The 12,585-nt window shown below is 50.7% G+C and overlaps 6 protein-coding genes across 6 annotated transcripts; 1 reads left to right on the forward strand and 5 right to left on the reverse strand.

Annotated features, from left to right (window-relative positions):
• Positions 1 to 1,187: 1,187 nt before the first annotated feature.
• BP5553_03382 (Uncharacterized protein) lies at positions 1,188 to 2,033 on the reverse strand (the record flags this gene model as incomplete). Its single annotated transcript, XM_032012005.1, has 4 exons — positions 1,188 to 1,206; positions 1,262 to 1,565; positions 1,623 to 1,746; positions 1,821 to 2,033. The coding sequence occupies 4 exons, from the start codon at positions 2,031 to 2,033 to the stop codon at positions 1,188 to 1,190; spliced, it is 660 nt and encodes a 219-aa protein (XP_031871698.1).
• A 280-nt stretch (positions 2,034 to 2,313) lies between these two features.
• On the forward strand, positions 2,314 to 3,204 carry BP5553_03383 (uncharacterized protein; the record flags this gene model as incomplete). The annotated part of the gene is made up of 5 exons (XM_032012006.1): positions 2,314 to 2,323; positions 2,380 to 2,385; positions 2,481 to 2,582; positions 2,645 to 2,782; positions 2,876 to 3,204. 5 exons carry the CDS (start codon positions 2,314 to 2,316, stop codon positions 3,202 to 3,204), a joined length of 585 nt encoding a protein of 194 aa, XP_031871699.1.
• An 827-nt stretch (positions 3,205 to 4,031) lies between these two features.
• Positions 4,032 to 6,564, reverse strand: BP5553_03384 (Non-specific serine protein kinase; the record flags this gene model as incomplete). The annotated part of the gene is made up of 4 exons (XM_032012007.1): positions 4,032 to 4,545; positions 4,590 to 5,220; positions 5,299 to 6,134; positions 6,194 to 6,564. The coding sequence occupies 4 exons, from the start codon at positions 6,562 to 6,564 to the stop codon at positions 4,032 to 4,034; spliced, it is 2,352 nt and encodes a 783-aa protein (XP_031871700.1).
• Positions 6,565 to 7,409: 845 nt separating this feature from the next.
• BP5553_03385 (Uncharacterized protein) lies at positions 7,410 to 8,035 on the reverse strand (the record flags this gene model as incomplete). Its single annotated transcript, XM_032012008.1, has 2 exons — positions 7,410 to 7,485; positions 7,560 to 8,035. The coding sequence occupies 2 exons, from the start codon at positions 8,033 to 8,035 to the stop codon at positions 7,410 to 7,412; spliced, it is 552 nt and encodes a 183-aa protein (XP_031871701.1).
• An 805-nt stretch (positions 8,036 to 8,840) lies between these two features.
• BP5553_03386 (Glutamine synthetase) lies at positions 8,841 to 10,274 on the reverse strand (the record flags this gene model as incomplete). Its single annotated transcript, XM_032012009.1, has 6 exons — positions 8,841 to 8,879; positions 8,932 to 9,353; positions 9,410 to 9,926; positions 10,037 to 10,082; positions 10,135 to 10,181; positions 10,239 to 10,274. The coding sequence occupies 6 exons, from the start codon at positions 10,272 to 10,274 to the stop codon at positions 8,841 to 8,843; spliced, it is 1,107 nt and encodes a 368-aa protein (XP_031871702.1).
• A 2,057-nt stretch (positions 10,275 to 12,331) lies between these two features.
• On the reverse strand, positions 12,332 to 12,547 carry BP5553_03387 (uncharacterized protein; the record flags this gene model as incomplete). Its single annotated transcript, XM_032012010.1, has 1 exon — positions 12,332 to 12,547. The coding sequence occupies one exon, from the start codon at positions 12,545 to 12,547 to the stop codon at positions 12,332 to 12,334; it is 216 nt and encodes a 71-aa protein (XP_031871703.1).
• Between the last annotated feature and the right edge of the window lie 38 nt (positions 12,548 to 12,585).

Genomic DNA, 12,585 nt, shown 5'->3' on the forward strand with positions numbered 1-12,585 from the left:
GGAAAGACGGAACTCGCAAAGGGGGATGGCCTACAAGAACATATTAAAACCAAGACTTGCTCATATCTCGGAAGCGTCAGATAGCCATGTTGCTCAGTCTGAGCTCCCACCTATAACAAGTCCCATAATATGGTAAATAGTTTGTCGATAGGGAGGATAGATAGCCCTGCAAACGATATACCGCGGTGCAGTGGCTTAGGTCCAACTTCAGCGTCATAGGGCCGAAGTGTCTTTGGACTCGGTGCCTGGAGTCAGAGGGAAACTGACCATCTTGGGATCAGAGGACGTCATGATTGTGGGATATTAGAGGCTGTGGAGGACAAAGCATAAAGTGCTTCCCCGTGGCAACTTGACTTGTAGGATCATTCCTCTGACTCCCCTCGTAGTGGGGAGATATGTGCAAGATTATACTCCGACCGCCATGGCAAAGCCTCGGCTAAAAAGGGGGGGAGGCGTCCACTGGTTTCTGAAGGTTATATAGTCCAACAAGCCATTTTGCAGTTACAACACAAAAGGCGGCCACTGGGCTTGGTGGATCGGGACAAATTGTGTTGGGCCGAGAAGGAGAAGAAGAATGGGCAACAACAACATAACGACAAGAGATGTAGGCAATCGACCGGGCCGAACTCTTTTTGCTTTTGATGTACATGAATTCCCAACAAGTTTCCATATTAGCTCTTTCCTCTCTTCCTTCATTTTTTTATTTTTCTAAATTAAATCATTTTGAAAGCGTCAATAGTTTTGTATTTCTTTTGCGTGTCGGTAAGAGACTTAGGCGAGAGGTTGTTTTGAAGGTGAATACGGACGCGATCCAAGGCTGAGATCCGAGTAAAACCCTCGTGCAAACCTCCCGCCCTAGCGCTATGGTCTATCCAACGATTTATGGTCATAAGATGAGGGTAGGCTCAGACTTTTGAGGCTCACTATGATAAAAAGTGAGGTAGGGAATAATCGCTAGATATAAAAGTATCACGAGTTTTGAAGAATAACGCAGCAATTCTAAAACGTACAGCAGGAAAATGCTCGATTTCTCAATGTCATGTACAAGGGCATTTCTTACCCTTCATCGCATTTGTCATTATGTTCTTATTTTTCTCCAGCCACTAGTAATAACACAAGCGGTCTAATACCGAAAAATGCGCCCAGCCACCAACCATTCCGAACCGTCCCGAGAGCATACACGCCTCTTAGATGAGATGTTTCGATCTGCGTTTATGTTAGTATTGCTTTGACAAATATTTAGAAAACCTTCAAAACAAACCTGAAGTACGCCCGCAAATATATAATTTGCCAAGCTCCCAAAGCAACTAGCATGCCCATAGTTCCAAACGCAAACCACCTGACCCGGTTGTTGGTGCTCTCATTGGTATCCCGCAGCTTCTGCTCACGGCTCCGGAGGTAGTCCATTTCAGCCACGATTTCCTGCACCATCTCCTCAATGCGTCGTAATTCTGTTTCAACAGGTTTGAGCTTCTCGGTGGCCTGAACGGCAGACCAATCCTTTGCGTCTGCGCCGATATCAATGTCGAGTTCTACCTGTCTGACTGGGTTGGAGACGCCCGTGGCTAGAATATATAATTAGTATTGCGAATAGAGGGAGCGGGTGTTGCAGCGGTACTCACAGCCAGTAAAGTGGTTCTCAAAGCAGACGTCAAAATATGAATCGGCATGAGATGTAAATGCCATTCTTTGCTCGCCCACCACATCCCTTGGCCGGCCATACTCATTTCCAACAGCGTCTTTGATCTATTGGTAGGTGCCTCCGTTAGTGCTGGCCCATACCTAAAGCCAAACCACCCATTGCAAAAGATAGCACTTACTTCCATATCAACCTTCATGCCATCTCCTTTATATCCATCCACAGTAGCTGTTACGACCACCAACGTATCCCTTGCAACGAAATTCCGGATGCATCGCACACGGCTCCTATCGTTTCTACTCGTAGCGTCGATATCGAATTTCAGCGCCTCAGCACATGCCAGGAAAAGCACGACACTGCACAAGGCGTGCAGCAGTGACGGGAGATATGCCATGCCGTCGGATACGGTCTTGCGGTATTGTCGAAGGTGGGACGGTCTCTGTGGTTTGTAGCTGTTCACACCTGTCCGTCGCGTCGTAGTAGCGGAAAGGGGATATTTTAGACGTGGCCTGGAAAAGCGACTGGGATGTTCGGCTGAACCCCGGAACGTCGTGTCACGTGTGACCTCAACCCAAATCCAAATCGCGACTTGCGCTTCCATTTCTATAGAGCTTCACTGCCCGAGGCAACATTTTCAGAACGACTGCAAACGTTCATAATACAATCTCACCAAGATGCCAAAATGTAGGTCTTCTGTAACACGATTGTCTCTACGATCCATTTGCTAACACTGAGTATAGTCTTCTGTACGTTCCCTCCTGGGAAGCCCAGGCGCACCTTTAACTTCTTCATCAGCTTCCCTTTCATGGCGCCGCAGACTAACCCACTTTCTCATCCACAGGTGACTACTGCGATGTATATCTCACGCACGATTCGATGAGCGTCCGCAAAGCGCATAATAGTGGACGGAATCACTTGCGAAATGTGGTGGACTACTACCAACGTGAGCCCTCCATATACTGTTCTATGGTACGAAGACTCTGAATCTGATACTGGCATGCGCAGAAATTGGCCATGAAAAGGCACAATCAGTAATCGACTCCATTACCTCCTCCTATGCCGCCGAAGGCCAATCCTCGTCGAATCCCATGCTCGGACAAAACCCAGGCGTCCATCCACCACCACCCTTTCCCTTCCCAGGCGGTATGTTACCCTCCTCGCCCTATACTCATATCGCATTACACATTCCCATACTCCTAACTCCCAAGAGTATCCAACTAATATCACGCTCTCTAGGCGTCCCCCCACCACCTTTTGGAATGCCCATGCCACCGGGTGGTCTTCCACAAGGCATGATCCCCCCACCAGGTGGTCGCGGAATGCCTCCTATGCCCCCCTTCCCAGGCCAACCGGGCGCGCCTCCTCTTCCCCTCCCAGGCATGCCTTTCCCTCCGCCGGGCGGCCTACCACCCAATTTCCAGTTCCCTCCGCTGCCGGGTGGGTTCCAGCCGCCTCCAGGATTCCCTCCTCTGCCGGGAGCCCCACCGGGAGCATCTCCAGCGCCGCGGTTTGATAGTCCCGGGCAGGGGCAAGGGCAGCACGGTGGCGGTGGGGAGAGGCGATGAGTTCCTGTACTTGATAGTTATATGGATATTATAGGGTGAAAGGAGGGAAGAACGATGGAGAGCGGGGCCACAAGGGGGTGAACGGATGTATCATGCAAAAGTCGAAGAACAAAAATCTGGGACTATGGCGTTCAGGGCATGGAGTTGGGGCAAAGATATACCGAGGATTGATGGACAGTCTGTGGAGGAGTTTATCCAAAATTCGCAAGACGGCACAGTGTTCTAAGGCAAAAAAGATGCACCTTGAATAGACATTGAGAGCTTCTCTGTCCTACTCCGCTTTTGAAGCTATGATGAAGGCCAACCGCGGTATTAGACCCAAGTCGGGGAATGTATCGAGCAGTCAAGAAACATGCCTCTATCAATTCCACATCACAAGATAAGCCTTTGCTCGTCCTATTCCCTCCTATCTAAAGTAGTTCTCTATGATTCGGAAGCTTTTGCAACCCATCCTACCATACCAGACCGGTCCTTCTTAGTGTCCGCTCTGTCCTTCACTGGAATCCATTATTAAAGAAGAAGAAATGTGCTTTAATGGAGATACTTCTGGGTATTTCAAAACAACCAGAAACACATATTTGTAACGCCATCGCTGGGCAGATAATAGCCTGCGCTGTCCATACCATTTCATCCCGTCTACTGCTTTGGCCAGCCTATCCCTGCAAAACTCTCCTTGTTCCTAATGATTCATAATAATGCGCTCTCAACCGTTCAGAGAAGGCACGCAGCAGGGTCCGCTTTCTCCATGCCATGTTAAACCATCAAAACATACAAGTCTGATATCATAAAATTCGTTTCCTCATTCCATAGCATCGAGGCGAGACCTCTCAGTCAGCCTCCGCCAGTAGGATAATAAGTCTCGAAGCGAGGTCCAGGAACGGGAATGGTGATGTGACATCCTTTTCTTCAAGTAGCATGCCATCTGGAGTCTCGTAGCCCGCGCATTTGAAATCAACAAGGTAGACGCCTGGTTCCATTTCGTAGAGCTGGATATCTAGATGCATGGTGACACTCTCGATTGGATCCGAACCCACTGTTTTGGAAGCCGAGAGTGCCTCTTGCGAGGGAAGGGAGCCAGCTCCGCTACTCAGGGAGGCTATGGATTGGCGACGGAGGTCTGTAAAAGATGAGCATGTCGATCCAGGAGGAATGGTTCCAGGAGGGTACATGCCGTTTTTGCGCCAGCGCACGCGGAGGACCCATGGGTCTGCTGGAAGTCTGTAGTGCACGTTTGGATCGACTCTGTCGAATCGTAAATTGCCAGATCCACTAGCTTTGTCCATCGACTCGGCATGGTGTAAAGATGCACCGCTACCATCTGATGCAAAGCTGCTGTTCGTCCTGATTCCGTTAGCACGAAGAATATAATGAACTGTCGTACTCACTTATCGCCTGCGGGTTCTCCATAGATAGGTTCTCCCTCTTCATCAACCACCCATTCAGCACCAAGCTTCTGCAGGGCACGGTAGATGCAGCCAATCGCTTCGAGGGGTTGATTACGGGAGCGGATACCAAATTGCCACTTCGTCGGCTTTGTTTTCTTCTGTGGAACGGGCGTCATTCCGGGGGGCCTTTTGCTTGCCTCGTCAAGTTTAATCTGACTACGAGAGTGTGGATTGAGCCGACGAGCTGTCTCCAATTTCTCTGCTTCGGTTTGAGGCTGTGGCTCATGAGCCTCGGAGTGAGTCATCGAGAGAGGATTGCCTGTGTCTCTTCCAGTCTTCCGGGCTTCCATAAACGCTCGATGGTAAGTAGGTAAGCTGCTGGGGAGGATTCCAATCTTGCTGACATATGGTCGAATAGACCTGTCGGTCCCGACCGAGCTAGATGAGCGCGGTGAAACTGCATCTAGTATTGGACTTGGACGTGGTCGGAGGATAGGCTGATCAGCTTCCCCCTCCTTCACAGCAGGCGACGGTGGGCCTGAGGCTGCACTATCAAGTTTTATTCCGTCATTCCAAGCCGGTGGAGAGGGCATCTGGAACAGTAAGTGCCCCTTATCATCTGAAAGGTTTGCTATATTGAGGTTAGCTTCAAGTGCCGAATACTTTCTGTTGTAATTCTTCTATATCACGAAGCCTCACGGCTACTTACGATTTGCTTGCATCAACTTGTTCTCCCTCACAATCAAATAAGCATCCTTAATCGCAGAAGGCTCTTCAGCAGCCAAAGCTTCTTGCACATCTTTGATGCCGTATCCCATCGTCTTACTGATCTTCTCCGTAACCTGGTCATGCAATTTCTCCTGGACTGCAGGGCTTGCGTGCGGTGCAATGGTTTTGGGAGTGATAGCTTTTGTAGGATCGACACCTGTATCAATAAAATCTTCCACGGGAGGCTGCAGATATGATGGCAAATTTTGCATAAACCATGGGTCCATTCGTATCTCTTCGATCGTAGCCCGATGTACGGGGTTAACGGCCAACATCTTCTTGATCAGCGCGGCAGCTCCGGAGCTCATGTAGTTCGGAACGACATATTGGCCCTTGGCAATTTTGGCAAATAGAGAAGGAATGTGCTCATCGTCAAAAGGCAATCTTCCCACGAGCAACACATATAAAATGACTCCACAACTCCACACGTCGACTTCGGGACCAGCGTATAGCTTTCCATTGATGACTTCTGGGGCGGCATAGTTGGGGCTTCCGCAGCTGGTCTTCAAAAAATTTCCATCCGTCATAATGTTGCTGAGTCCGAAATCGGCAATCTTGACGTTCAGGTTCTCGTCTAGGAGTAGATTCTCGGGCTTTAGATCTCGGTGCACGATCTTATGCCTATGGCAATATTCGACGGCACAGATTATTTGTTGAAAGAATCTCCTTGCTTCGTCCTCCTTCATCTTTCCGTTCTGAACGATATAATCGAAAAGTTCACCGCCAGCATACTCGAGAACCATGATGATTTCCATTGGGGTTTTGATTACCGTGTATCTGCAAGAACAGTATTAACCTCTACCCCAAGCCTACAGATTAGGTTGAATGATACTTACAGCTTGATGATGTGCGGGTGTCTAAGCAACTGAAGATATTCGATCTCCCGCTCCACCCTTCCCGCCATATCACGACTGATGAGCTTCTTCCTCGCAATAATCTTGAGCGCCACCTGTTGATTCGTAACACGATGAGTTGCCAGTTTAACCTTCCCAAAGGAACCTTCCCCAAGCGTCCTGATGATCTGATAAGCCCCAATCCGCTGCTCGGCCCGCTTCTGCGGAGCAGGCTCAACAGATCGGTGGTTGTTCCCATTGCCGTTCTGGGCTCGACGGCTGCTGGCATCGGGAGGTTTGTTCTGCGCGCGACGGTTCGCCGATGGCGCGAGAGAGATTTCTAGCTCGCCATCATCGTAGGCCCCGTGAGGCATCATCGCGTCGTGGGTGGTCGTTAAATAACTCAGACGTTGCTTTTTGGGAGAGAGGGGGAGGAATCCGAGCACGGGCTTTGGGAGGTGCGGTTGCTGATGCTGCCCCACCAAACACGGCCCCTGGCAGCGGACGCAAGGCTACTGTTGCTATAGCAAAAATGTGAAGAGGCCTCGTAACGTCTAGATATGCATTTACAAAGGCAATGCAACTATCTGGAGATGCCGGTTGAGAGAGTATTGCGAGGCGTCACACACGTTGTTCGGGAGGTGAGGTTATGGATGTGGCGATGTTGTTGTCTCAGGGCAGTTCTGGATCCGGTTATCAATCACCGCTCAGCAGCTCCAACGAAGCGAATCCGCCTCAAAGCCAAAAGCTTAAGGTACTATACTGCGGGGTGCATAGTAATCAGATAGCCCTAAAGCTTATTTGTATTTGTTGCGTATTGAAGAGAGCAGTTTTGAGTACTTTTACACAGGCATTAAATAAGCTACAGCAACTAACTGAGATCCTGTCTTCCATTGACACAACGGTCTCCTCGCCATGCTCGAGTAGCGAAGATGATTCTTTCAAAATTGAAGCTGAGGGTCAACGACCCCTATTCTGCGTCCCGGTCCTCCCTTCTCCATTTTGCTCGCAAGCATCCGCCTCTATACTGTATACAGATATCATGGTTGCACAGGAACTTTTGACCAGTTTCGTGCAACATGCCATCCAGGTGCCTCCCACACAAGGTAATCTAGCGAGTGCCATTTTCTGTAATACCAACCCTGTGAGGTAATCATGTGGAATGGAGCCTACGCTCCCTGTCCATGGTGGAACTACCTAGTAGACTACGCCAGACATATTATATTCCTCCTTTCGCCGCTTCCTCCCGTAGCCTCCCTACCAGCTTTTCTCTAAGGAAGTCGCTCAGTCCTAATCTGCAAAAATATCAGTATATCCCCATGCATCCTCCCGAGTCCAGAGAGCCTCTATGTAAGCAGGGTAAACTCACATTCCCTCCCTCGTAATAATCCTATACGTCCCACTAGACTGCCAATTCCCCACACTTCCGTCAGTCCCCTTCACAAACTCCCCCTGTCCATCAACCTCTAAACTCCCAAAAATATCCTCGGGAAAAGCTATCCTCCCATAATCCGGCGGCGCCCTCATATCACTAACATGGAGCCAACCGCCTCTCCCTGCACCTCCAGCTCCACCTTGAGAGCTAGCTCCTCCGGCACCATCACCCCCTCGGCCCCTGGTCCTCTTCGACCGCTGCTGTGGGAAGAACATGCCTCCTGACCCAAGCGCGGAGCCAGACGTGGACGCAAATACCGCAGCTTGCCCTTGTACCATTGGGTCTTCATGGGCATGTTTGCTCAGGACATCATTGAGGATGGTAAGGAAATGGGGGTTTTCGGCCACAGAATCCGGAGTCGGCGGGACTGTGTTGGTTGTGCCGATTGAGAGCTTCTTGTTGGGGGGCATTGTTGGGAGGAGGGATAGGATATGAGACGACCTTGGGCCATTAGGTTCGGGAATTACATACTGCAATAGATAAGTTAGTGAAGTGTAGGGCGTGGCGGATCGGGGGAGAAAGGAAGTTGGTTATGATAACTGGAGAGCGGCTTACGATATGGGGGTTTGATTGCAGAGTTGATATAGAACGCGCAGCTTTCTGTATTGAGGGTAGAGCGACAGCTCTACGAAGTGTGGGGACAATCATAGTGTTACCGTTGATGTCAAATACGAAAGCGGCTTGAGCTCGAAATTACTTTGACCTTGGACGAAGCTCGGACACCATATGCATACCATAGGTACTTCTCGCCTATACGTCATGGTAGCGATCCAGGGGTCCAAGAGCCTCAAGAAGGCTGATATAATAGTTACAACATAAAACAAGAGGCTATTGTAGATACAAAATTACTTCTTTTGCCTCGGATTATCTTGCCTAATTTCCGAATTGTGCATAGTACATAGTACGGTGGTTTACTTGATTCTGTCGCGGGTGCGAATCTAGTCACGGTCCGGCCGGCAACGGGGTCCTGCATTTAGGCTGTTCAGCTCCTGGAAGCACGGGTACCTTGACGACATAAGACTTTGCAAATCTTCTCTAAGTTGGTATCGAATTGATCTTGAATCCTTTAACCGGGCAATTTACAAGGTGTGTGTGTTGGAAAAAGTAGACCATGTAAAGCTTCATCGCATGCAAGAAAAAAACCCGTTCCCAAAGCCATAACCTTCATCACGCCGTTGCCGTTGTTGTATACACGCCCGCCAGGCCCATCTACGTCTATTTCTTTAATTCAGAACCATAAAGCCCACCATAAATCTGAAGACATATTAGCAAAAGGCCCTTGATACGTTGGTGGGGTATATCTTACCGTCTCCATCATTATACCCGTGATTTGATATGGGTCAGCATTTGAAGCTGGTCGTCTATCCTCGAAGTAACCGTAACCCTTGGCACCACATTCCCTTGGAATCCGAATGGATGCACCACGGTTGGCAATGCCATATGTGAAAGTATCTATCCTGCCAGTCTCATGTCTGCCAGTCAGACGCATCGTGTTGTCTTCACCATAGACAGCAATATGCTCCTTGTGGCGACCCTCGAGCTTCTTAATGGCAGCCTCAATGTGCTTCATGCCTCCTTCGGTGCGCATCTCCTTGCTGGAGAAGTTGCTGTGAAGACCGGCACCGTTCCACTCGCCCGGAATTGGCTTGGGGTGGAATGAGATCTTGGCACCGAATTCTTCGGCGATGCGGTGGAGCAGGAAACGAGCGACCCAGAGGTGGTCACCCACTAGGAATATACATTAGAGAGGCCCTAATAAACTAGATTGGAAGGAGTGTACTCACTCTCAATGCCATCACATGGACCAACTTGGAATTCCCATTGCGCCGGCATGACCTCGGCATTGGTACCGGAAATTTTGATGCCAGCGTTCAAGCACGCCTTGTAGTGTGCCTCGACAATATCTCTGCAGAAGACCTTGCCAGCACCGACACCGCAGTAGTATGGGCCTTGGGGACCGGGGAAACCGTTTTGGGGCCAGCCATAGGGTCTATCCGACATGTCGAGAAGGGTGTATTCTTGCTCCAGACCGAACCAGGGCTCATGCTCCTTGTGGGCATTCATGAGCCTGGCGCATTCCGCACGGTAGTTGTACTTGTTTGGGGTTCCATCAGGATCCCAGCACTCGGTGAGAACCAGGACATTAGGGGCGCCACGGAAAGGATCTGGGAAAATGGCGACGGGCCGGAGGTAGACATCAGAGTCGCCGCCGGGAGCTTGGCCAGTTGAGCTGCCATCGAAGTTCCATTCTGGAAGGTCATCGAGAGTGAATTGGCCGGATTCTGGGATCTTGGTGATTGTCTATAAAGTGACATTGCAGTCAGTGACTGTGACTGTTTGGGTGCCAGGGCCTTTTTTTTTTTTTTTTTTTTTTGGCTGGGTGACTTGGAAGCTCGGCCGAGGTTACTCACCTTTGATTTTGACCGGACACCTCCTGTTGAGTCGATCCAGATGTACCTTTGATATAATTAGCATTATGAATTCCAGATCGGTAGTGGCGCCAACTTACTCTGCCATAGCCGATCCCTTCTGATCGAGCCGCATGTATTTTAAGAGCTGTTGTCATGGTCAGCCGGTTATTGCAGGGCCGGATAGGGCAAGAGGCAAACTCACATTCTCCGTATAGGAGACAACCGATGGAGCCGCCATGATGAGGGATAAGGGAGGAGGAGGAGGGAAGATAGGAGAGGAGAGGAGAGAAGAGGAGGAGTGGAGAGTTGGTGGTTGCCCGAGTTGAGTGCTGCTGCACAAAGAAGCAACAAAGTGTGGTTGAGTTATGTGGAGAAGAGGGCAAGAAGTGACGGGTGCTGGGGGGGCGTTTATAAGGAAGGGCGCTGATAAGAGTCGTGGATGGGTTGGGGGGGAGGGCTGGGCTGGGGGGCGGTGGCCGTAGTGGGGAGTTCGTGGGTGGTGGTGGTGGCAGTGGTGGCACTACGCTGGACGGAGTAGCTAGGCTTGCTAGGGACTGCACTGTACGCTGTACTCGTAGTAGTATGTACCCTGGGGGGGGGGGCTCAAGGCTCATTCAGCCGATCTACTGTGCTGCTGTGTCCAGTTACCAGTACCTCCTGTATCTGCGGCGTACCACGTCCTAGCGAAGTACCACCACCAAAGGTGGCTGCCCCCGATTACGATTCGAGAAGCCCGGCACTGGGTCTGGCTCGCGTGGGAGGCCTCCAGGGGCTGCACTATCGCCCACTATCACCCACTATCACACATACTATCATACCATCATCCACCACCATCCACCACCATCCACCATTCACCATTCGCCATTCGCCATTCGCCATTCGCCCTTCCACCTAATCCTCCTTTTCTTTTCCCCTTTCTCCTTTCCTCCTTTATCCCTCATCCCTCATCCCACTACAATTACAATTACCCATTATCCATCATCCATTGTTCTTCTATTATTAATTATCAAGGCACATGTCTAGAGCCCACAAAATCTTTCCGCTATGCACTGCACTGCCTTGCCTTGTCCGGCTCTGCGCCGTTTCACCCAGCCATGGTTGCGGCTTGCTCTTTTCTGCTCTCGACAGGGGCCTCCACCTCAACTGATACCACGATACCCGTATTGCCGACTCGAACTTGATAACGGAGAATGGACATTGGACACAGCTTTGCACTGCAGAACAGCGGCGTAGGGATCATGGCTCAGGACATCCGCTATACCGAGGGCCGGCTCCCAATGCGGCAATATCTTCTACTGTATCTCTACCCGCTATCCCTTGGCTATCGCACCTACCGGTAGGCGCGGTTTGAGAGAGCTGTCAAAAGATATATCTCAAACAGGCTCCATTATTGCATTCAGGCCGGAGGAATGAATGCCCTCTGCTAGCTGCCCAGCTATGCGTCCTTTTCGAAGGGCCCGGCTTTACACCTGGCCCGGATGCATTCATCAGGACAAGCCATCGTCCATCACGGTGTCGTACCGCGTATAGTGTACCGCGTACAGCGACGGCGTGCTCGTACAATTCAACACCAGGCCGGACCCAACCAAGGGTCCTGCACCAGCTCAGGAGTGATCGTCGCCACCCATCGCTCCATCCACCGCAGGAAGGGAATTCCAGGAATAGGGATAGGGGCCCGATGGAGTCTGGAATCGGGAATCTCCAGTCAATCACAGACAGGTACAGACAGGTACTGTTCGACTCCCCCACACCCCGACAACGTTTTCTATCAATCCCATTATGATTCTGTGGCATCTGTTGCATGTGTTGCATCTGCTGCATCTTCCTGCACCCTGCTTATTATTACATTTGTCGTCGGAGAGCAGCAGCATTTGCATTCGCATTAGCATTGGCAGAGATTTGAGGCATTATTCGTAGCCTGTCGGAGGCCAGAAATAGGCACCGGCCCTGTTCGGCCTGGCACGAGTTGCGAGCAGCAGCCGGGCGAAAACTTTTCGTCAGTTGAAATTTCAACGCCCTTCGCCTGCCGGCCTAGCAACCCGACATAACCCTTGAATCAGGCCCAACGCTTTGCTCTACTTTGCCTTTCTCGACGGACTTACGAAGTACGAAGCATGAGATAGGATCGAATCTGCTTCCCTCGCTATCAGCTGTCACCCAGCTCAGACCGCTCCCCAATCCGCCCCACTCCCTTATCTGCATTCTGCATTCTGCACGTCTAGTCTCGACTACTCTCAACAAGTGTAGAGTACTGTACGAGTACTGTACGTAGTGCTACACCACTCCAATACACACTCACTCCTGTGGTCCCTCCAACTGTGCAACAACGATTGTCCGGGAAACGGTGAAAACCCCCCCTGTTCCTCCCTTCCCACCACCGATATCCAAGGATTCCAGGGGCGTTTTTAAGCCCATCGCCGAGACTTCTGCCCCAGCCACGCTGCGATAAGCAATCGGCCCCGGCGATTGGCCAGCCACGCCGTTTGCAGGGGCTATGAGGTAAACGTCCATTGTCAATGCCCCGATGCGTGGCGCACCGTCGGAGGCCC

Source organism: Venustampulla echinocandica (assembly GCF_003357145.1).
Source record: "Venustampulla echinocandica strain BP 5553 chromosome Unknown scaffold_1, whole genome shotgun sequence".
Taxonomy (NCBI): domain Eukaryota; kingdom Fungi; phylum Ascomycota; class Leotiomycetes; order Helotiales; family Pleuroascaceae; genus Venustampulla; species Venustampulla echinocandica.